This window comes from Manacus candei, unplaced genomic scaffold (genome assembly GCF_025592945.1).
Source record: "Manacus candei isolate 608988 ecotype Guabito, Panama unplaced genomic scaffold, ASM2559294v1 h1tg000065l, whole genome shotgun sequence".
Taxonomy (NCBI): domain Eukaryota; kingdom Metazoa; phylum Chordata; class Aves; order Passeriformes; family Pipridae; genus Manacus; species Manacus candei.
In genome coordinates, this window is record NW_026138113.1 from 6,873,713 (window position 1) to 6,896,983 (window position 23,271).

The window sequence follows — 23,271 nt, forward strand, 5'->3', positions numbered from 1 at the left end:
TTGCTTGCAAGACTCTACAGTTTCCAATACAAGATTACAGATTTTCTGCATCGGGATGCTAGTAGTTTCCAAAGATAATCTGTTGTAGAACATGTCAGTCTTCTAGCCCTAACATGGTAAAAAATTATTCTTGAATTTCCAAACCCCTAACTACCTGGTACAGATCACATCTAGAGCTGGGATATACCACGATGGCAGCTATTTATACAACCACAGAGGATGAACAAGCGGGAGTGTGAACTTTTAACAGACTTCAGCTAATTAAAAAAAAAAAAAAAAAAGTTATCATTTAGTTGCATGACTTTCAGAAGTAGCTTCTTTAGCCTACGATTTCCTTCAGCAGACTATATGTATGCACATGCACTTACCTGCACAATCTTGTCCTGAAACTTTGCTACCTCCTTCATTTCCCGCTTTCCCCAAATCTTATATCCCTCAGATTAATCCTTTCAGTCAGAAAAGAGAAAAATGTGGCTTATTTCTTTAAAATACTCCAAATACTCAAATACAGTCAGAGCAAAGCCCAAATTATAGGTAAATGGAAAAATGGAGATCCATGTACCCTAAATTATACCTTTGTAAAATCCTAAAGTCATACAAGGCTGAATAAATAAGCAGTGAAGCACTGTCAGGGAGAGTTCATTCTGAAAGTGAAGTTCCTGGATATGCTTGTGTCAAGGTTTCTGAAACAGAACAGAAGGAACAGCCTTTTGTTTCTGATGTAATTGTTTTGCAAGATCCACGAACAGTTATTCACAGATGGTTCTTATTAAATCCAGAGTGGCATTGTTCACTCATTATTCCAAGTTACCATTTGCTAAACCACAGCAAATAAATTCAGATAGAGGAGGATTTACATCAGAGTCTGTGTTGGGGGCAGCATTCCTAGTTGTTGGTCTTTGTTTCTGTCATGTTTAACTCACTGAAGTGAGTTTCAATTCTTCTCATTATAGCCATGGTGCATGCATGGAAACATTTTTAAAGCTATGGTACTGAATCAGGCTTTTCTAAAGTAAATCCCAGATCAGTACCTTAATTTTGTAAACTGATTCAAATATCCTTTGTCAAAGCAGAAGAAAGTAGAGCAGAAAGTTACTACACAAATCCCGCGCAGATGTGCCAAACCTCCCCTTTGCCATATGGGATCAAGGGATCTTGAATCTCTCTCTTAACTCAACTCCACTGACACTAAAAGCAGTTTAGGCTCCTTACTTTGATTCTCCAAAATATAGCATTGCTGAAATCTGTTCTCTGCCTGTACCCCCCTCACATCAGCCACGGTTCTCACAGGCTGCTGCCCGCCTGCTCTCCCAGGCAGAACCCTCATGAAGCTGCACTACCTCCAGCTTGGATCTGTGCCACAGGGGTTTTAGCAGCCTTCCAGACTGAGGTTTCCTGACATCACAACTGGTGGATTTTTCTAGGAAGAGCTAACAGTGAAGCTCACAGATTAGTAATGCCCAGTCCGAATCTGCTCTCGCATCAATGTGCCTTCATCAAGTTTTAAACTGCTGAGCTTGCCATGAGGCAGAACAAGAGTCAGGCCCTTTAAGATCCCCTTACACATAAATGAGGCTTTTGTTTTGGGGAAACTGACCCAGTCTCTGCCTTTAAATTTCATTTACATTATAGCAATTTTATAGTTAAGGCAGGAGGGCAGGGGGATTGAAAACTTAATAAACCGTTGTTGTTACCATCACATGATATTGCCTCAAGCAAAATGAAAAGCTGCATTTTGACTGTGACTCAGAAAGGCTGCATGCAAAGCAGTAAGAGACCGACTTTCCATATGGTTTTTGCAACTTAGCCACATGTAAACCAACATAAAAAAAGGCTATTAAAATGCAGAGTTTGCCAGACCCAGAGTTGGAAGCAGCTCATGTGGTAAATGAGTCATCTAAACAACTCAGTTTAATTTTCCCCTCCAATTCTATAATTTCTTTATTAAAAAAATAAAGTCTTTCTCCAATCACAACAACAACAGTCCTAATTAATGCACCTTTTTGAACTTAGTACAACATCTGAGACAAAACCAAGTATTTGCCACTTGCTCTTTCGGGGAGGCACAGTGTGTGTTGCAGTTCCCTCTGCCTAGAGACAGGATCTTTGTGCAGCTGTTTCTATGCCCAGGATGCAAAAGGATAGAAGCATTCTCTCAGGCAGATCAGAAGTTCAGTGAGCTCATATATGTGAGCCAGGACTGCAAAACTCCAAGCCCTCTCATTAGTGGGACTGGAACTTACTTCTGTAACTTGCTGGTTCATGTCCCTGATGCTGTGGCCAGTTACTAGTTTAAGTGGAAAAGGCAAAATGAACCATCTGTGTCACAATACCCCATTGTTAGAACCCTTCCCAGTCACCCTTAGGGTACAGAAAGTCTGGTGGTTTTAGTTACTGCTACTCTAAGTGGAGCACACCCATAAGTAACATCACTTCCCACTGATGTATCTGACTAAGCAAAGGTAAACCCTCTCGAATCCTACACAAAGACACCGAGGCTGTAATGGCTGGTTAGTCACCAAAAACAACAGCAAAGTTAGAACTGACCTGTATGCCTTCCCACATACATAGTTGCAGCTTTAACTGAGTGAGAGAGAGGGACAAAGTGCCCTTGGGCACCTCAAAAAAAGTCCAAATCATGCATGTTTTACACTGGGAATTCAAATATTCTTAAATCTCAAGGGGAATTAGCACATGGCTGCATGAAGGATTTTTTGTCTCTGTTCAGTGCAAGGCCTAGAGCAGTTTGTTTCCTTCACAGTTTCTCCTCACCAGCACATGGCACTCACTGTCCTGCCATCGAGGATTCCCACAGATAGAGCAGCCAGGAGAAGACACTGGCAGATTCACAAGATGTCAGGTGCTCCAAGCCACCTGCATTTCCATGGAATTCAATTTGGACATATATTTTTTTAATGAGATTTTATCTGTCTTCATCTAGAAATTCCAAAAAGTTTACTAAAATACTAAAGAGATCCCAGAACCCTTGAGTCAATTTAGTCTGTACTCCTTCATCCACAAGAGAGATTTCTGATTCTCAGAGTTGAGCCACAGGGCTGTGTTTGTGCATACGGACAGACAACACAAGACTAATACACAACCTTCAGGAACACTGACCAAGCAAAAGGCAGGAGAAGCCTCCAGTGTTCAGCTTTATTGGAGCAGCCTATTTGTCCTCTCTTGCTCATGTATTGAGTGCCTGTGCCCAGCTCTGGGGATTCTCAGAAATGGGATGCAAACCTAGAGGAAGAGCCTACAGGTTATTATCCAACTTCACTGTATGACAGCATTTTAGAGAAACTCTGGCCAAAGTCTGCCATTCTAGCTAACATCTTTGACACAAGGTAGATGAGTCAGCAGAGGATTAAGGACCGTGAGTGATTTTCTTGGAATCCTCTTTCTAAATGTTGTTTTAAGAAGGAGTATCAATTTTCTGTTATGAGGCAGGCTATAGGATATACACAAAATCACATTCAAACAGCCTGGTAGAATTTTCTTCATTCCCAACTCACTTATAGAGATCAATCAGTCATTCTTTTCTCTATGCTTGTGAGACTGTAACATCCCTGACCTATCTTGCACTTCAGTGTTGGTGTAAAATAGAGGTTCTAAGTGTGAACTGCACCACATATGATGGCTGTCTAATCTCTGTCCAGACCTTCACACATTGCCACTGGCACACTGTGATTCCCTGTTGATGCTGAGCCTTGTGTGTTGACGTTCTCCTCTCTTGTTCTCCCTACAGCCCTTTTTACGATGGGTGGCAATGGTGATGGGCAGCCATGCAAATTTCCCTTCAAATTCCAAGGCCAATCCTATGACCAGTGCACAACAGAAGGCAGGACAGATGGATATCGATGGTGTGGAACCACTGAAGACTATGATAGGGATAAGAAGTACGGATTCTGTCCAGAGACTGGTAAGAGGAATGTTGCTTGCATAACACAGTCTAATTTGCCATTTTTTTAAGTAACAAGTCTCATTTTGCACACCTTCACCGGAGCACACAAAAGTTGGTGAGTTAGACCCAATTTCAACAGAGGTGGCCAAGGAAGTCACTGGAACAGGAGCAATCTGTGTAAACATTGTATGTCATAGCACACCAGGTTTATCAGGGATACACAAATGTCATTGAACTGGCTACATGGCTATCACTGTGGGATAATTACAGGCTGATTACAATTTGTTAATGGCCCTGGAAGAGAAGTCTCATGTGACAGAAGAAAGCATGAATAATATTTTAGCTTAATACATTTACACTTGAAAAAAGAAATCCTGTTTAGTATGTTAAGCTTGTGTTAATAGATCTTTTCAGCAATTCAGAATTAAGTGAAATGATTTAGCCACAAAAATAGATTTCAGCTTTCTTCACAATTTTTTGTACTTTTTGAGTTTTACCACATAAAGGAGCAAAAAATAATTTATAGCCTTGTAATGCTTGGCAGGTGTTCAATTTTAGGATACAGATTAGAGCCACAAGCACTGAGACTGTCTAAGTTAGCTATGGCAGTTCTAAAGTCTCTGGCTTTTAACAGAGCCAAGGGGAAGCTATAATCACCCTGTAGCCCCCTGAAGATACATTCCAACCTATATGCATCCTGCTTTTTGATTTTTTGGAATCTTTTGAAAATGGCCTAACCATTTTCAGGAGAGATTTGATGAACTGGTATTTGGCTTCCTGTTACTTTTGATAACCAGGTGTAGCACTTCAATCTTACATATCAGATGATTAAAATCATAATAAAAGAAAGGATCAATTTCATGATAACTTGCTGCACAGTTAGAAAGAGAAAATTCTAAAGGATTTTTCAACAGATAAAAGAACCAGTATATCTGGAATCAATGTATTCAAAGTCCTAGGTAACAGTCTCTATCACTGAAACCAAGAAATACACTTAGTTTAAGCTGCTTTTTTTCAGCACAAAAGGCTGAGGTAACTGTGATTTTTTTTTTAAATTTATGGCTTACTAATAAGTAATAATGAATGATAAATAAATACTATTAAATAATTAGGGTCACAACCAGCTTTGTCTCTGTATTGCTCTCATGAACCTTCCCAGAATATAGACCATAATTTGAAAGGAAATGTAATTGCCAGGTAGTTGTGTAAATGAATTTTAAATAGTTTTATATTCTTTTCATATCCTCTTCATGATACCTACTTTAAACTGTTATTTACATAAAATTACACCCTCTTACCTCTAGAAAAACTTGTTAAAAAAAAAAGTTATTCACATTTAATATGTTCTTTTCTTTAGAAAATGTTTTAAAATCATACGGGTTTAAAATGCACCCTGCTGTCAGGGTATAAAAAGGTTCAGTGGGACACCCACTAGCCAGGTGGATACTCAACAGTTCTTTAACCTTTCTGACACTAATCCTACCTTCCATCTATTTGAGACAGTTTTAAAATATCCCCAGGAAAGATCACCAAAAGATACCTGCCAGGCAATCCCCTTCCACAAAACACTGCTAACTGCTGCTGTCTCAGAGCTGTGAACGTGAGTCTGGGGCTCGCTCTTACTCCCAGCCAAAACTATTGGCTAGTTCATTGCAATGGCAATGCTTAGACTCTTTTATTCTCTGTCAGACAATTTTCAAATATTACTTTTAATCTCGCTCTTCATATTCTTTAAAAGACTGCAGTTTTTCTCCTCGCTCTCTGGTTTTAGTGTGTAGTGTAGGAGACGACGCAAAAGGGATCCCCCCTCTCACTGCATTTTCCCCTCATTTTCCACAGCCATGTCAACAGTTGGTGGAAATTCAGAGGGAGCTCCTTGTGTATTCCCCTTCATCTTCCTTGGGAATAAATATGACTCCTGTACGAGTGCAGGGCGCAACGATGGCAAGCTCTGGTGTGCGTCCACCAGCAGCTACGACGACGACCGCAAGTGGGGCTTTTGTCCGGATCAAGGTAACGCAGTTTGTCAGAGCAACAAACAGCAACTGAACAGTGACCACAGTGGTGGCATCACACCTTCTCCCCAGCCCAAAATCCGAGACAAATCCCTGCCTTTAAATGTGAGGCTACAGCTAAAGAGCCAGTCCCAGAGCTCGTCCGCATGAAATGAACAGATTTTCTGAGGTTATAATGATGAAGTGTCTTTCCAAAATGTAAACCAACCAAATAAACAAATAAATTGATGTTTTTCTCCCCAACAGTTTTCCCCTCCAAAGCTAAAAGCCACAAGTACTATACTATTTCACTAGCATTCAGTACACTGATATTGGCCAAAATAGGAACAAATGCTAAATGTAAAAAAACCAATACATTTGTGACTGATACCACCAAGGATGAAAAACATGTTTAAGAAGTGAGACAGTATAAAGTTCATATGGTGAATAAGGGTATTTAAAATTATTTTGGTTAATATTTGTCCTTATTTCTAACATGGGCAAAATTAAGTGTAGCAAAAGGCTTTTTTTTTGACATTTACAAATAAATGTAAGATTCAGGTTTTACTTTGAGGAAGAAAAAAAATGCCAAATTTCAGGTACCGTTTGGGCATAATTAATAAAAGATCATTTTATGATTTTTAACCTAACAGTATTTGGTACACCAGTACTGATTCAGACTTACACATCTGTTTATCACTTACAAGCCATTTCATGGTGAAAAGGAAGATTTGATATTTAGATTGCAAGTTTAATTTTTCGGTGCTTAAAAAGGATGTTTGATGTTATTTGCTACACTTCCTTTTTTTCATAGAAGTATTAAGACTGCAGTCAGAGTCACTTGCATGGGAGAAAGCAGCAAACATCATCTACAAAAGAGGTTTTAGAATCTCTCCAATGAAATGTCATTACTGGCAGTATGTGTGACATTCACCATTGCAGGCTGTAAATGCTAATTATTATGTTTACTATTGAGAGATTTTTTTTAATGGGCAATGAGGAAAGTAAAATTGTAAGACTGTGAACAACCTGTGTGGCACAATTCTATTTACAGGAAAACAGCTAACATTGTCTTACTGTGTTATTCAGGATACAGTCTCTTCTTGGTTGCTGCCCATGAATTTGGCCATGCCATGGGATTAGAGCACTCTGAGGATCCAGGAGCTCTTATGGCCCCTATCTACACCTACACCAAGAACTTTCGACTTTCCCAGGATGATATTAAAGGGATCCAGGAACTATATGGTAAAGTCCTCCCTCATCAGCAGAACTCATCAGAAAAGCATGCAGCACAGGTTGAAATTTGGGACTCAGAACTTGCAGTAAATTGCAAACTGCACAAACCCATCAATGCCAGAAACACCCTCTGTTCCTTTCTCCCTGCTTTTTTCACGTTAATAGCAGGGCTTCTACTTCAATCAAATATCATAACTTGAGGATGGGGGCTCACTAAATTTACTGAAAGAGAAGGAGCTCCAAAATGCCCCATAACCAAACCTTTATATGAAAATTTCTAGTACCTTTACTGGGTCAATGAAATTCCATGTTTGTCTCTAGCGAGAAACACCTGATGTGGTTGGGGTTGGATGTTACTTTCCATAACACCCTGAGCTTCCCAGACAGCAACTCCTGGTAGGAGGGGAAGGACACTGTTTCCTGTGTCCCAGCTTGGAAGCATTTCATGTTATCTTCCTGCAACAATTCAAGCTGTACCATCACAATAATGTGCAGAAAGTTTGTGGGAGCTGAAACTTCAATGTAAATGTATTTGGCAAGCTCCTGGAGAAAAAGTGGATTTAAGTATTTTTACATTGCTACATCTTTAAAATTTGTTATTTTCTCCACCAATAGTGTTAGTAAAATGCATAAGTATTATTAGGATTAAAATTCCTTGCATGTATATATTTTCCACCTTGCAGAGGCATAAGTATACTACAGTCATTTCTATATACTCTTTCTGTGTTTTTCATTTTTCTACTGAGAGATCTTCCTGACTGGAACTATATTCTACAGTATTCAACACTTTGGAAATTTTAATAAGAGTATACCAAAATGATTATCACATGACACAAAAATCTGATTTGAATCTTCATTTTTCCTTGTTCTTAGCTGCTTTAATTAGGAATGGGAATTGAGACATGGGCAAGGTTAAGTGAGTTTTTCTAAGCTCATGCCATGTATCTTTGATAAGAGTTCAGAATTTAACCCAGTTGTCTCAAGGCATAATTCAAGACCTGAGACAAAACTTCAAGACAAAACTACCTTTCCTTCTTCTTTATAACTGATATAACCCTTTACAAACTGCTTTCTATATAAACCAATAATTAAAAAAAATATTTGTTTTCTCCCCTTATTAGTATTATCACAAATCATCTACACTCCATTTTTTTCATACAGTAAGCCAACCTGATGCCTAAGAGTCATATGGCAATATAGCAGAAGCCAAATAATAAAACAAAATAAACCAGATGGAAAAGTTCATGTTCTGAAAAACACATTCTGATTATTGGTGAGGGTAGAAAGAGCATGCTAATGGCTCAAAATTCATCTTTGTAACTAGGGAAATATTGGCACTTCCTTAAAAAAAAGAAAAATCCTCTTTGACTACTCTCTCAGCAGAGTTGCTGACAATTCTGAGTAGAAGGACTTTGAAATGCGTTTCTCTTCCTTTTAGAAGTCAGTAAAACAAAAATTGTAATGTTAACTTCTGAACCCAGTATAGTCACTTCTGAATATCTCTCAGGTTAAATAGGCAGCTCAGCACAGACACACACAGGCACAATGTCTCCAATGAGGCAATGTAGCAGATTCACGCAGGACTGGAAGTCAAGGCTTCCTCAGCTCTACTCAACCACCCTCCTTCTGAAAAGATTTTATGATAAGTTTTTCTCCTTCAAGCACTGCCTCTGAATGATTCCCCTTCTAGAAATCACGGTAGCTTGTGTTCTTGATGCAGCACTATCCCAGTGTAACAGAATATCTCTGTCCACCTCCACAGAAGTGTCACCTGATGTTGAACCCGGGCCAGGGCCAGGACCAGGACCAGGCCCACGTCCAACCCTTGGACCTGTCACTCCAGAGCTCTGCAAGCACGACATTGTCTTTGATGGAGTCGCACAAATTAGAGGAGAAATATTTTTCTTCAAAGACAGGTAAGTGAGATAAATTGCTTACCAATGGGGTCTCAAGTGAAGGACTCTGTGAGACATATTCATCAAAATCTAGAAATTTGTTATCAGATACAATATCTGCCCTTTGTTTTGTGTGTTCAGAGATGGTAAAGTGTCCTAACCAACTCCTAAGGGAAGCAGATGGCAAATTCTGGTTTTATGTGTAAATTATTCCACCTTCTTTGCCACAAGGGTACACTGTTGGCTCAGGGTCAACTTGGTTTTGACCAGGACCTCCAGGTCCATTTTCACAAAGCTGCTTTCCAGCCTGTTGGCCCCCAGTGTGTGCTGGGGTTGCTCCTCCCCAGATGCAGGACCTCGAACTCCCTGTTGCTGATCTGCATGAGGTTCCTGTCACTTCATAGGTGAAATAATTATGTCATAAGTTCACCTTTTCTTAGAGATACTCTCAAACTTATTTGAGAGTCTGGAATTTTCAACTTCAGTCATTATTTTAGGCAGTTTTTTGACACTTTTAATTTCTGGTTTCTGCCCTACACTGGGACTGTGCACATCAAAATGCTATGACAACTGGGCTGGTGATAGTTCTAGTTAAAGTCAGGACAAGGAAATGCCACGAACCTCAAAAAAAACCCAAAAAAACAAACAAAAGAAAACCACAAGAAAAAAAAAGACCCATTCTCCCATTTTCTGCCCAATTTTACAAATTGGAGAGCAAAAATTAACCCTGGTGCCAGCTCTGCTGGTCTGTGAAGTCACATGAGGGTTGCTCAAAACAGTGAAGTAGTTGTGAGACACATGCAAACTTCAAAATGGATTGTAATTCAGCAATGGAAATCCCAGCATTTTCAGGGGAGGCATTATTATTTCTGATTTCATTTCATACAGTTTGTACTCTGGACAGAGGTTTCATATCTGATTACAGAAAAATTTCCAATCTCAACTTCTAAAAATACTCCTAAAAAAAAAAGTAGTTCACCCAAAGCTAGTGGCAATATTCTCAAATGACTCTTTTACAATGGAGAAACTGTTTTAGCAAATCTTGGATTTTAGCATAACTTTCATTATGATGGGCTAGTTCAAAAAGGATCTGTTCCTTTCCCACGTTCATAAAGAAAAAAAATCATGGAAATCCATGAGCAAAGTTTTGTTCTTGATTTGTTTTTAATTCAGGTTGAGTCCAAAATCATTAAATAACAGTGTTACACGACTCATGGCTGCTGTAATAACACACCCAGGACACTGGTGATTGAGACAGGCTCTGTGTGTGCAAAGCCCCCAAGTCTGAAGATACCAAAGACATTTTTGATGCAAAAGCAGAGACATTCCAGATAAAACGTGGTGGCTGCACAGCTGCAGCTCCCACTGCTTTTGCCAGGGCCTGTATTACCCAGCTGCTCAGCAATGAAGAGCATCTCCTAAGGAGTATGGGACTTGGCAGCACCATGGTGAGAGACACTAAAGCTCCTTTTTCCCTGCCATAAATCAATGCCCAATTTGAAATCATTTATGCTCAGTTACACTGAACACTCTCCCAACACCATTGAAGATTTGAGCCCACATACATTCACTGAGCTTGCCTAAATCAAACACTGCCTCCTGTCATATGAAAACATACAGAGCATCTGAAGTCAAGGGAAGTATTGCAACTCACCTGTTCATTGCTCCTTGCCAGATGTCAGTGGAAATTTAAAAGGAAGCAAGAACCAACAAACAAGTCTGCCTCACAAAACAGCAATTTAACACTTATTTCTATTTCCTGGTGATATACCTGAGTCCCATCATCTACTCCAGATTGAAATTTTCAGCTAGAAGATATGAAAAATTAATTACTATGCTGCATGGTTTAGCTCTATTCACCAGAATTTTGTAACAAAAAGTCATGGTCAATTGGGTAATTTTACAGGCTATGTAATTTTACAGTAATTCCTTCAGTGCATTTGCTTCTAGCCCCAATCTATGTGATAACCAGAATAATGGCGCTTTGGGGTTGAAGTTTGACTTAATCTTTTTCATAGGCTTTGTATTTTAGCAATGCAGAAATGGGATTTAAAGCTTCTGACTGCAAGAACAAAATATTTCCATTTGTATGACAGCTCCTTGGGGCACAAAGAGTTCATTCGATCTGGCTATAGAGACACCTCTGAGACCTTTCAAACTCTTCTTCTTGGCCATGTCAGCAGCAGGCTAAGATTCCAGTGATCCCTATTGGCAAGGAACAGCCCTTTTTTGGCCACAAAATGTCCCCAGAGTACCAAGAGATCAGCCTCACAGAAAGCTGCACTTGGCCCTTCCACCAAGAGCCCCACGACCCCAGCCCAACAAGTCTGTCAAAACTGGTGCCCATGTTTGCTAACACAGCCACCCAAGAGCATCAGAGTATTCACCTCAGCTCAGTGCCTTCAAAGCAAAGTCATTCTCACAGCAGTAAAACCCCTTTCAAGTTCCACAGTATTCCCAGTATTCCCATCCCATTCTCCTCTTCTTCTCACTCGTGGGCCTTGGTTTTCTGCCAGACTTCCACCTTGCTTCTGCTTTTGTAAACTGGTAGTCACGCAGAGGAACAAGGTAAAATCTATTCCTAAATCAGCAAAGTGATCCAGTACTCTAAATAATCCCAACAAAACAGAAGTATTTTCCATTTAGATACAGTTGGTCTAAGAAGTATTCAAATACCAAAACAATCTGTTCAGACTGGCTCAGGCTTTATCTAACATGCAGCAAAAGCAGACAATTATTGAATTGTTTTGCTCTGGAATGGCTTTGCCTATCAGTCTTGCAGCTTTCCAAGTATCAGGCAAACAGCATTATGACTCACTTTTGGAATTCAAGAAACAAATGTCTGTCATGTGTCGTGTGACTTTTATGATTCATGAAAATAAGTGCAGAATCCAACTGTCACATGGTACAGGCAAAGAGAGCAAATAGCAAAAAGGAGGTCAGGTATGATTAATTTTTTCAAAAAAAGTGTTTCCCCTCCCTCCTCAAATCAAGGAAATGAAATTATTGCATTACTGAAGGTGCTGCTGGATGTAGAGAAGAGCTGAGCTTTTCCACTGGGCACAAAATGCTGGAGAACAGCATTTACACAGATGGTTTTGTTCTGAGACTGAAAAAAATTCATACTTCTGAAGTTTACCAACACATTAAAGAAGATGTACTGATTTAGGCCCTTTAGATAACTGCACGCAATAATAATAATGGCAAAGGTTGGTTATGTAAAACTATGATGTAAAATATCTAATGTGACAAAATTAATAAATCTGTCTATAAATGTAGTATTAAAATTTAATATAGAGGAGTAAAAAACATTTTATCATGTTCAAAGTGAAACGAGAAAGCCAAATTTATTTTATAATTTATTTTACCATTTCCTCAATGAGTAGATATAAAAATACCTCCTACTTCATTCAAAAACAAAATAAAATTCAGCTTTGACGAAGTTTCCCGTTCCACAAGAAAACCTCAATATTTTAACAAGACCCTTGAAATGTGTGGTTTATTAAAAACCTGGTGTTCAAGTCTCCATTGGCTCTGAAAAGTTTGGAATTCATGCAGATAGCAATTATTAGAGCTGATTCAGCCATAAATCAGGGCCAAATTTGACTTAGAATTCTGTAACTTGGATTTTTAAAGGAGTTACTTTCATGAATGCAATATTAAAGATTTTCTATATGAATTTCCATTCCATATCGTATTGGATCTACTTTTCTGTCTAAAAAGAGATTCATGACACAAATGGTTTTACCTTTTACAGCATTTCATATGTGTTTAGACACTGTCAAGGGAAAGAGAAATTAGAATATGACTTATTCTTTGCCTCTTTTTTAATAAATGAAAATTATAATGAATCATGCTCAGAGATATTTTTGCACGTTAAAAATACATCTCTGCATGCAAAATGGGAGTACATTAACATACTACTATCTTAATTATTAGTACCATACCTCAGGTTAAATTAATACATAATTTTAATTAAGAGAAAAGAAACAATGCACTTGCCAGCTGTACTGTTCCTCATAACAAACACTGTAATTCAGCATACAGCAACTGATCACACTTGCAAATGCATTTCAAAATATTTTATTTGTCCTAGCTAGCTATGTTTGCAGCTAAACTTCTGTTGATAAAAATACAGCAATTTATTAAATGAATTTAGGACTGCTCCTCCGAGTTCCAGGCAAAACTAAAATTCAATTTCAGATCTTGGGTTTCTCAAAGGTATTCTAGGCAGGAATGGGTAATGACAATTTATACTCTGCAAAAAATAAGACGCCAGTAGCACCTTGAGCTTCAGAAACATATTGCTGGTAAAAGCTGTTTGACCTCAGAATTTAACAGCCTGGTGCATTCCACCAGCCTGCTGATTTTTCATTTTATGACCATGTCAAAACTTTTGTTCTGTTGGGGAAAAATTCGTTCATTCTATGAAGGAGGAAATAGTGCCATTTTTAATACCAAAAGTCCTCAGCACAAAGCTCTGCCATGTAGAGATAATTAGAGCTTTTTAAAGCTTAAATCAAATGATGATCCTACTTATACATAAAATAGCCAATAAATTACCCTTTGCATTTCTCTAATGAACACTTTTAGTGCCAGCAGTTTCTTTTATAGCCAAACTCACTTCCCAGCAGTATGATATACCGCTATTAGATTTGAACTTTTAGTCACTACAATAGTAATTGCAAGAGCAATTCATGGAATACAAAACTCTGCTTTTGTCAAACATTCATCCATCTGCTCCAGACACAGCAGCAGGAGAGCTCCAACAGTTTAAATGCCGTGTTAAACGAGTTTATTTGTATACTCAAAGCACAGGATAAATGTTGCTCTGATGCAAAAAGCAACAGGAAGCCCAAGGCAATCAGTGCAGCAATTTCCCCAGTCCAGCTTAAGGTGCAGCCCTTCAAGCAACATACTCCTAAATAAATGTGTTGACTTTTCAGTCACTGTAGGAAAAGAGTCACCAATGTGTGTTGCTGTGAAGGTCTGTGTGCACATGTGTGTCTACGCAGGCTTATGTGGCCTTTGCCAGAAGTGATGAGAAACAGATGTGCTGGTGAATTAGTTCATTGTAAATCTCATACAACTTTCTGTTCTGCTCAGATTCATGTGGAGGACTGTAAACCCCCGAGGAAAACCCACAGGTCCTCTTCTTGTTGCTACATTCTGGCCTGATCTGCCAGAGAAAATTGATGCTGTCTACGAGGCCCCTCAGGATGAGAAGGCTGTGTTTTTTTCAGGTATTGGTTTTAAGTTTCAAAATGTAAGTAGCCATTTGCATAATGTGGCATTCGAGCTCAGCTTCCTCTGGGCCAGGGAACAGCCTGTCTAAGAGCCATTAGAGCCGTCAAGTATGGGTGACAGATCTCCATATTCTCATGCTGAGGATTTAGGACAAAAGGTTGAATCTGAAAGACTCTGAACAACATTGAGCCCCCAGTACAACAGAAGGGGAGCTATAAGGACCTAGGAAGAGACATCCAACAGTAAGCAAGACTAAACAAGAGTCATTATTTAAAAGGAAAAGCAACAACAACAGTGGGAGTTCTGTTTCATCAATCACTGCTCTGTTCTTCTGCCCTTTCCTTCCATTTTAAGCTATTGTCTCTGCATATGTTGCCTGAGAAGACTACATTTTTTTTTCTCCTCATGCATTTCCTTGTCTCCTCCTCTTTTGCCAAAAACTGACTTTGACTCTGGCTTCCAAGCATCTTCCTTGGTGGCTCATCAGGCAGAGGATACAGGTGGCCGTGTGAGCTGCCTCCATGGGAGAGAAGGAGAACAGGAAGCACAGCTCTGTTGCATGTCACACATGGTTCAGCTGGAGTGGCCAAATGAGCAGAGCTGTGAGCCTGTTTTCAACATGAAAAACTGAGCCAGCAAAAAATGGGCTCCAGTATCCACTAAAAACATGACTAAACATCTCCAATCATGTAAAAACCATATGGCCAAAGCTGCTGTACATTTTCAGTACAGGAGGGAAAAAAGTAATGATAATCTATTCCACATGTCTCAAAGACCATTTGCTTTAGTTTACAAGGAGGAGAAAAAAAAAAAATCTTAAAAATGTTTTATTTCAGGCAAGTCAAAACACTTTAAATATTGCATATATTGTGTTTAACCTTATTCCATCTAAATCTCTCCCTTTCTTTATAAGTTACAGGCAAACATAACTAAACTGCTTTTTTAAAAAATAAATAAGAACTAACAAAAAACAAAGATTGGTTTGAAAATAATACAACTATCTTAAAATATTTATTAGTGAGACCTACCCTTTGCTCCTGAATGGCGAAATAATAACTTCTGAGGATCTCAAATGCTACTCTTTACACTTTTCTCATATTAATACTTCACTTATTTATTTCCCACTAGTACAGAATCAAAAAAATGTCCTTTCATGAATTAATCTTTCTGTGGTTTTCAGTGAATCCAGCGAGGGTATTTACTAAGTAAATTGTAATTCCATGTAAAGAACACAGAACACTACTACATCTTCCACTAGTACATATTTGGAGAGACATTAAAAACTGTTGCATGACAAAGGACAACAGCAACTCTGAGCAAAAACTTCCTGATAATCACTCAGTCGAACTGCTCAACAAAACAGAGGGTGAACATGAGCTGCTGCGTCTGAAACTCAGGTGCCTCTGCCTGGTTTCAGACCATCTTAATAATACAAAAAGTTACCAGTATAAACTATTTATTTTAGCATAATTCCAATGTACCAAGATAGTGTCTGCTTCGAAGATGAGTCAGCTAAGAAGGGAGGAAGCAAGAGCACACTGAAGTGATGTCTTTTCTGAGGCAAGCAACACTTGAGTAGCAGAACCAGTTGTAATCATAGTACACCTGCACTGTGACCTAGTGATTCACAGATGGTAAAGTACTAGAAAGACTAGTAATACAGTGAGTGCAATAAAAAGTCACATAGCAAAGTAAAAAAAGAAGAAATACACCTCTGTTACTGACTAACAAACAGTGTTTGTTTGCTTTGTTTTCTCCCCTGCTTAGGAAATGAGTACTGGGTTTATTCAGCCAGCAACTTGGACAGGGGCTATCCAAAGAAACTCACCAGCCTGGGACTGCCCCCTGATGTGCAACGAGTCGATGCAGCTTTTAACTGGGGCAGAAACAAGAGGACATACATCTTTGCTGGAGACAGATACTGGAAGTAAGATGCAGTGAGTGGTGGTAGGATGCTGTTGGCAGAGTTTGGTCTCTAGGGCTGAATGCACGCTGAGGGTCAGGAGGCAGGGACCAAACACAGGGGTTCATCCTCTGAGAATACAAAATGAGGGCTGCCAGAACAGAGCTGACAGCAGGAAAGGGTTTCAGTGCAGCAGCAGCAAACTGTTTGAGAAAACAGCTTGCAATGGAAGACGGTAGCTGGGAATGCCTGTCAGGCTGCTCACCACTACCAACCCATCCCTCTGCCCCCAGGTACCAGCAACTGCTCCATGCTGATCTCAGGCTCTTAAGAGGGGCAAGCTGTCCTTCCTGTCAGCTCACAAATGCTGGGAGAAGACTCTGAGAGGAATTTCTTAAAAATGCACTGATCTCCAATCACTTGAATCCAAAGACTGACCAGATTGCCTTTGAAATTCTTTCAGTAAGCCAGCAGGCTTGGAGGCTCTGTATTGAAAAGAAACAGCAGTGTGACTAGCAAAGCATGCTGGGGCTGACTGTAAATCCTTTCAGCAGCTGATCCACCAGTCACTCACACCTTTGCTCTACTAATGTATTTGGCACAGGGGGAATCTGAACAAACCACAAGTGTATCTGTTAGTACTTTGAGAAAAATCTTAACTTAAATTCATCTTGACAGTCTCTAAATCCTTTTCATGTTTCCTGTGAAACTCAGGTGACCTGCTACCACACTCTTATCTTCTTAGATTAAGAAAGAATGTCCTTAAAATGTCTCAAGGCTATTACTGTGGTAGAAAAGTATCCTACAGTTACACCTGGAGAGTCTACTAATTGTATAATTGTATTTAATAGAATCTCATTATCATAATTGGCAGAGAGATCTGGCACAAAAGATCACCTTAAAAAGCAGAGGCACTTTGGTGCTCTGAGGAACTTTGTGAGTTACCTCCATGCTGACTATCAAAATGCCATGAGAACAAAAGAGAGACACTAACCCTGTGGTCACTGTCAGAGGCCTGTTCCAGGAACAGGACTTTACTTCAGGAATGCAGACATTACACAACAAGCTGAAAGTGGACCCATTCATTAACTGACAATTGAGAAGCAAGTTAAACATCAGAAACAACCACCAGAATCCTAAAAGATTCCCCAATCTATGAGTTCCTTCTGAGAGATGCTCCATCTAAAATATCAGAGGAGGTCTCACTATAATTGAGTCCATTTTATGTGAACAATAATTTCATGTTATGATCAAACTGAATGACTGTCTTCATTATATCCTAATGGCTGTGGATTCCTGTAAGTAAATAAAATATCCTTTCACAATTGACACTTGATCATAACTTTCAATTACTTTGAGGACAGTAATCTTCTCCATTATCAAAAAAAAAAGAAAAAGAACTTAAAAGCTAAAGAATGTTATTAATTTTTTATTGTTGTATTGTAGAGATCATTTAAGCATTAGCAAGCAGTACTAATACAGCCATTTGCAACACTTCAGGCTCCTGCTAAAACCTACAGACTATGAGTTAGCAAAGCTGCTGGTCTCCTCTGTGCAAGCTATTGTTTTGATTAGCTGTACTGCAAGGCCTCCAAGTAATTCATCACTCTAATCACAGGCAGTATTTCTATCTTGGTACCTTATCCGTTGCAGTTGCTGCAGAATGCGTAATTTATTGTTAAGGAATCAAAATAAGCTGAAGTGATTTCTATCTGTGTAAAGAAGAAAGCAAGCAGTTGACAAACATTTCAGGGAAAAAATGCATCTCTGTTTAACAGACACTCTAACCCTTAAGTATGTGGCTGTTACATTTTATACAAGGACTCTGTCACATGGAATCAAAATAGTTACATACCATAGCCCTTCCTGTGCCATTATCACACTTACTTTAAATGGATTTTTTGGAAGCCTTCTCCCTCCCTCATTCCAGCCACAAGCTATTTTAGTGTTATTATAACAAGACTGCTAAGCATAGCAAAGTTTTGTGAGGGGGGGGTGGGGGTGGGAAGAGGAGCTGGCTCAGATTCCACAGATGAAGTTTTAAAACTACCCAGCAAGGTACTAGATTTTCTTTAAACATCCACGGAATAAAATAGTGAGGAATGTAAATTAATAACTTAAATTGATCTTGGCCATCTACTGCTCAGTTGTACTGGTGTAACTTTGGATGTAATCCAAGTGGTTCCATACAGCAGCGAGGGAAAGGTAACTTGAGATACCCACAGTCATGGATAAATAGAAATCGGGAACATAAGTGCTTCCCTCCCTGCAGTACTAGTCAAAGATGATCTGTCTGAAGTCCAGTGCTCCTGAAGAGGTGTTGCTGGGGTGACTGAGGCCTCACATGCACTGGAAGCTTGGTCCAAACTATATCCCACACCACAGCTCCTCAGGACAACTCCACTCTTGCTTAGCACTGACCCGCCTAAGAACCAGAAACATGGGGAAACCAGGCAACAGCCCTGCTCCTTCCACCTTCCCTGTCAATGGTCTTGCATGCCTGGGACATTTACTACCTACATATGAAAGGGAAAATCCTGGATTACTTTTTAGGGGGAGTGTAAGACTGGCTTTGCCCAAAGCTATCTGTGCATTCTGCAGTGGAAAGCACAGGGACTGCAGGAAACAACTGATCATCTGTGGATGTGGGTACAGACAGACCCCCTCACATGGCAAGTTACATCTCACTGCCGTGGACTGACAAGGATTTACATCAGCTGAGGGTTTTTTCCTTTAAAATATACATTGCAAAAGCCATTGTGGATTTGAGGGGGTGTGTCCCCCTCCAGAAAAGCATATATTTTTAACTTGGTGTTTGTGTATCAATCATCACCGAGAGAGCGACTATGTGAAAATAACAGGGGATTTCAATGGAATGTTAGGGAAAGTAATTAGTAATTTAATACCAATCTATCAACTGCATGGACTACAAGCATATTTCAAATAAAATTTTAAAAACAGTCATTTCACATTAAAATCTGCTATCTTTAGATGTTGACTGCTGTCTGAAAAAAGTTACCTTTCCTAGAATTATGTTTGGAATTTTCAAATTATATTTCCGAAAAAAAATTTCCCTAAAAAGTTTCTTTTCAATTCAGCAGGAATTGCATTTTCAAAGGAAAGATGTAAAATTTCACAGGGTTTTAAAAAGGAGCCAGGAATAATAACAAAGAAATAGAAACAACGTTGCAATCTCAGATGTTATATTTCTGTTTGATTGTTTTATAGAGCCATATTTGCTGAGGACTCCCTGAAAAATTATGTTGCATTTTAACATTAAACACAGATTTGTAATGTAGAGACATAATTTCCCTCAGGTACAACGAAGAAAAGAAGAAAATGGAGCTTGCATCCCCTAAGTTCATTGCTGACTCATGGAATGGTGTTCCAGATAACCTCGATGCTGTCCTGGGTCTTGCTGACAGTGGTAAGCTGTGATTTGGATTTAAGTCACTAACAAGCTCTCTTATTTGTCTGCTGTGAAACTTATTGAAGACCTTAATTTCTTGTGGTCCATGAGTAGGAGCCAAATTGAGCCTGATGCACAGGATGTCCTAACACCAGAAAGCACAACCAAGCCATTCCCTATGGCTTGGAAATTTCCCAATTCTTTGATAGCTCCATACCAGCACACTGTCACAACACCATCTGAGCACCACCCTGCTCTAGCACAGTCAGAACTCAGTATGATAATCTCCCTGGTCACAGCCATGACTGCGTTTTATTTTGTAATGTTTTTAACTTCCTATCAACTGCAGCTGAGAGCCTGGCCCTGGTTTTAAGGGGCCTTATATTTTGCACAGATATGCATAAATGTCTGAAAGCACCACTGGTATCACATGAGTCTCCGCTCAGTGACATTTTCAACATTTATTTTGCCAACAAACATTTTCTCCAAGAAAATTCTGGCTTACAAAGTAGTAACTTGACTAAGGCTCCATTTAACAAGACCTCTCTTCTACAGGAGGGGAATTTTAATGTAGATTAAAAATATATCTTTTTTTAATCATACAAATACAATTACATGCAAATATTTTGAGAAATAAGTCTTCTAGTTCATTGAGATTCATCAAATCATACAGATAAAAAAGCTTTGATCAAGAATCCATAATCTGATCATGCCTTTTTATTTATCTTCACAGGATACACCTACTTTTTCAAAGATCAGTACTATCTACAAATGGAAGACAAGAGTTTGAAGATTGTTAAAATTGGCAAGATAAGTTCTGACTGGTTGGGTTGCTGAGCCCTATGAGATATTAATAACCAAATATTTACTTTTTTGTTATATGCCTTATCTGTAATTAGAAATAGATCTGAATGCTAATTACTGGACCAGTCTGGTACTGGCACCAAAACATTAAGTACCAGTACTGTACACATCAGATAATTTAAGAGTGTTTGCCTCCTCAGTATACAAAAGATGTTTACGTATATATTCTGGTACAATTTTTGTCATGCTAGTCATAGTAGTGCTACTAACAGAACAGCCACCGTTCTGTATTCCCTTGGTGCTTAAACAAAGCGTTGAAACCTCTGGAGACTGGATCACACCCCTCTGTTATACACATACCAGATAGGCCCAAATGAGATGTACCAGCAGTGCACTTTGATTTTTATTTTTTTTTTAAGTACAACTCTGTTATAAATAGATGGTTTGTCTTGATGTTTTTCACCCTCTTGCGAGTTTGATCATTACTTCCATTTATTTACATAATAATACAGAAAGACTGTCAAAGGCACAGGTTGCCTCAGGATCTGCTTTGTGTTGATGCATGATGGAATCATGGCAAGAAACTGTGTTAAAGTATTGTTTTAAAGTACTTTTTATTTTAATACCTTAGTTAAATTTAGCAATTTGCTTCATGCACTTTGTTACTACTATATAACTTGTTTATATGGATGGAAACGACTCAGATTTTTGAAGACAATGCGTTATACATAGAAGTCAAGTATTATTGTTTAACTTGTTTTATTTTTCTGTTCTTCATAATGTTGGGGGTTTGGTCAATTAGATTTTTTTGCTTATGCATTGGGCAACAGAAAATGTTCTTTTCACAATTTGATGGAATGTTTCTCATTTAAAAAATAAACCAGGAAAGAATGTCCCACACATGAAGTGCCAACAATACAAATAAAATCAAATTACACTGTCAACACTTCTCATGGGCAGGCTTCCTTGTATCATTTGAAATTAGAAATGTAGTAGCATGTTAAAGCAAAATACCTGTCAAAGGAAAGGAACATGACCTCGGTATAAAACTGCTTCCTGGGTTTCTTTAGAAACCTAGGCTGTTTTCTCTGTTAGTCCTAAGATGCAACTGCAGCAATTTACATTGAAGAGATGATATGGCCCCCTGTCTCCACAGAGCCACTGCCTTCTCTGAACAGTTCAAATGCCTGTCTGTTATCCATGCTCTTCCTGCTTATCAGCAGGTTGCCTCAGCACAACCCAGGCAGGAAGAGACATCACAGACATGATAGTACATGTATCCTATAGGGATGTAAGCTTGAGAAAGAGAGATGTAAACCCTTAATCCTGCCCATGAGAGCAGACACCATCTGGCCAAGGATCTTATCCAGCTCCATGCACATGACACACTTCATGAGCCTCCTTGGGCTGCATCATCCAAGTGGTCAGCCCAGGTCCTTCTCAACAGACCTCTCACACTGAGTCCATGATTCACAGAACTGCCTAGAACCAACATCTGAGCCAATGATCCATTTGTTTTCTTCTCACGTCCTCTACAACTTCATGTTTACACTCAGTGCTTTCCTGTTCTAAGCAGAGGGTTTTTTACTATGATACTCTGAAAAGATCCAATTTCTAATGTGGCTGCACTCGCCAAATAACCTTTCCATGGCATCCTATTCAGATGTAACTCCCCCTTTGGGGAGCTGTTGGTTACTACAGACAATCCTCACCTGGATGAACCAGGACTACTTTTACTTGTGCCAAAAGAAAAGATGGCTTGTCTCCTTCTCAGAATCCTCATTCTCTTCAGAAACCATTAATCGCCTTCCCAATTAGTCCCGCACCAGAGCCAACAAAATAAGGCACAAAACAAAGCAGCTGTAATTGCAAAATGTTAGTGTTGCAGTTTTTACAAACATCTGGCAGCCTTCTCAGGATTGCAGGATCTATTGAGACATTTCAGGGATGTATGGTCTGTCCTGACCATAAACATCTTCCCGTACCAGTGTTGAAAATATTGGCTAGCTTTAATGACTGCCAGGCATTCTTTTTGAGTGTTGCAATAATTTAAGCTCTGTCTTAAGACCCCTCAGTAACCATCCCTTAAAGATTGTTATGTTTTTGTGTCAATGTTGCCCCAAAGTGCATGCTCTAGCATCTGTATTTAATATGCAAGGGTTTTGAAACATAGAAATACTAGAGGAACATTTGCACTGGGCCTTTCAGCTCTGAACTTGCTAAATCACATTTCTACTGATGACTGAAATAGTTTCCTTTTCCTCTACAACTTACGCATGTTTTGCAACATTGGCAAATCTACCATCCTACGTTCTGCAATAATAACACCATAATCCTACAAAACTCTGCACATCTGGTGGGTTTAAGGAATTCTGCTCAGCTTCTCCTTTTGTTCTTGCTTATGTAAACCCATTCTTCAATGACTAAATCATTGGCACAAAACCAGAAATAAATTTTCTATCCTTAAACCAAAGCACAGTTCAGTTTCAGACTGGCAACTTTTAAAGATTAACACAGGTCATTTTTAAATACATCTGTTTCTGTTCATCAGCTGTAACATTTGCCAGGTTATCACCTACATACATCAGACAAGCTGTAGGAGTATACTGACCCTTCTCATTAACCTTTCACATCTGACCTGTGAAGCACTAAGTCACAGAATGCGTCCTGAAAAACACTTTGGGTCTAATTTCACTTACTGATAGCCACTTGTAAAACCTCCCTCCCTTTCCTGTTTGTAATAAGTTAACCATGAGATGGAAAGTCCTTTCCTGAGCAGCACTGCAGCTCTGCCTGTACCTGTCCATGTCCCATGATGTGCTTCCCTGTTTAACTTTGGGTCTGTCCCGATGCTGTGGACTTTTTTGATCTCTAGACTTATG

The 23,271-nt window shown here is 39.2% G+C and overlaps 1 protein-coding gene across 1 annotated transcript in view; it reads left to right on the forward strand.

Moving 5' to 3' along the window:
- The window catches only part of MMP2 (matrix metallopeptidase 2), a 32,813-nt gene extending 11,480 nt beyond the window's left edge, over window positions 1-21,333 (forward strand). The window contains exons 6-13 of the mRNA XM_051805868.1: window positions 3,746-3,919; window positions 5,741-5,914; window positions 6,985-7,140; window positions 8,894-9,047; window positions 14,133-14,269; window positions 16,041-16,200; window positions 19,494-19,603; window positions 20,319-21,333. Of these exons, the coding sequence (XP_051661828.1) occupies window positions 3,746-3,919; window positions 5,741-5,914; window positions 6,985-7,140; window positions 8,894-9,047; window positions 14,133-14,269; window positions 16,041-16,200; window positions 19,494-19,603; window positions 20,319-20,422 (1,169 nt within the window). The 3' untranslated portion in view covers window positions 20,423-21,333. The remainder of the gene's footprint in view (window positions 1-3,745; window positions 3,920-5,740; window positions 5,915-6,984; window positions 7,141-8,893; window positions 9,048-14,132; window positions 14,270-16,040; window positions 16,201-19,493; window positions 19,604-20,318) is intronic.
- The last annotated feature ends 1,938 nt before the right edge of the window (window positions 21,334-23,271 follow it).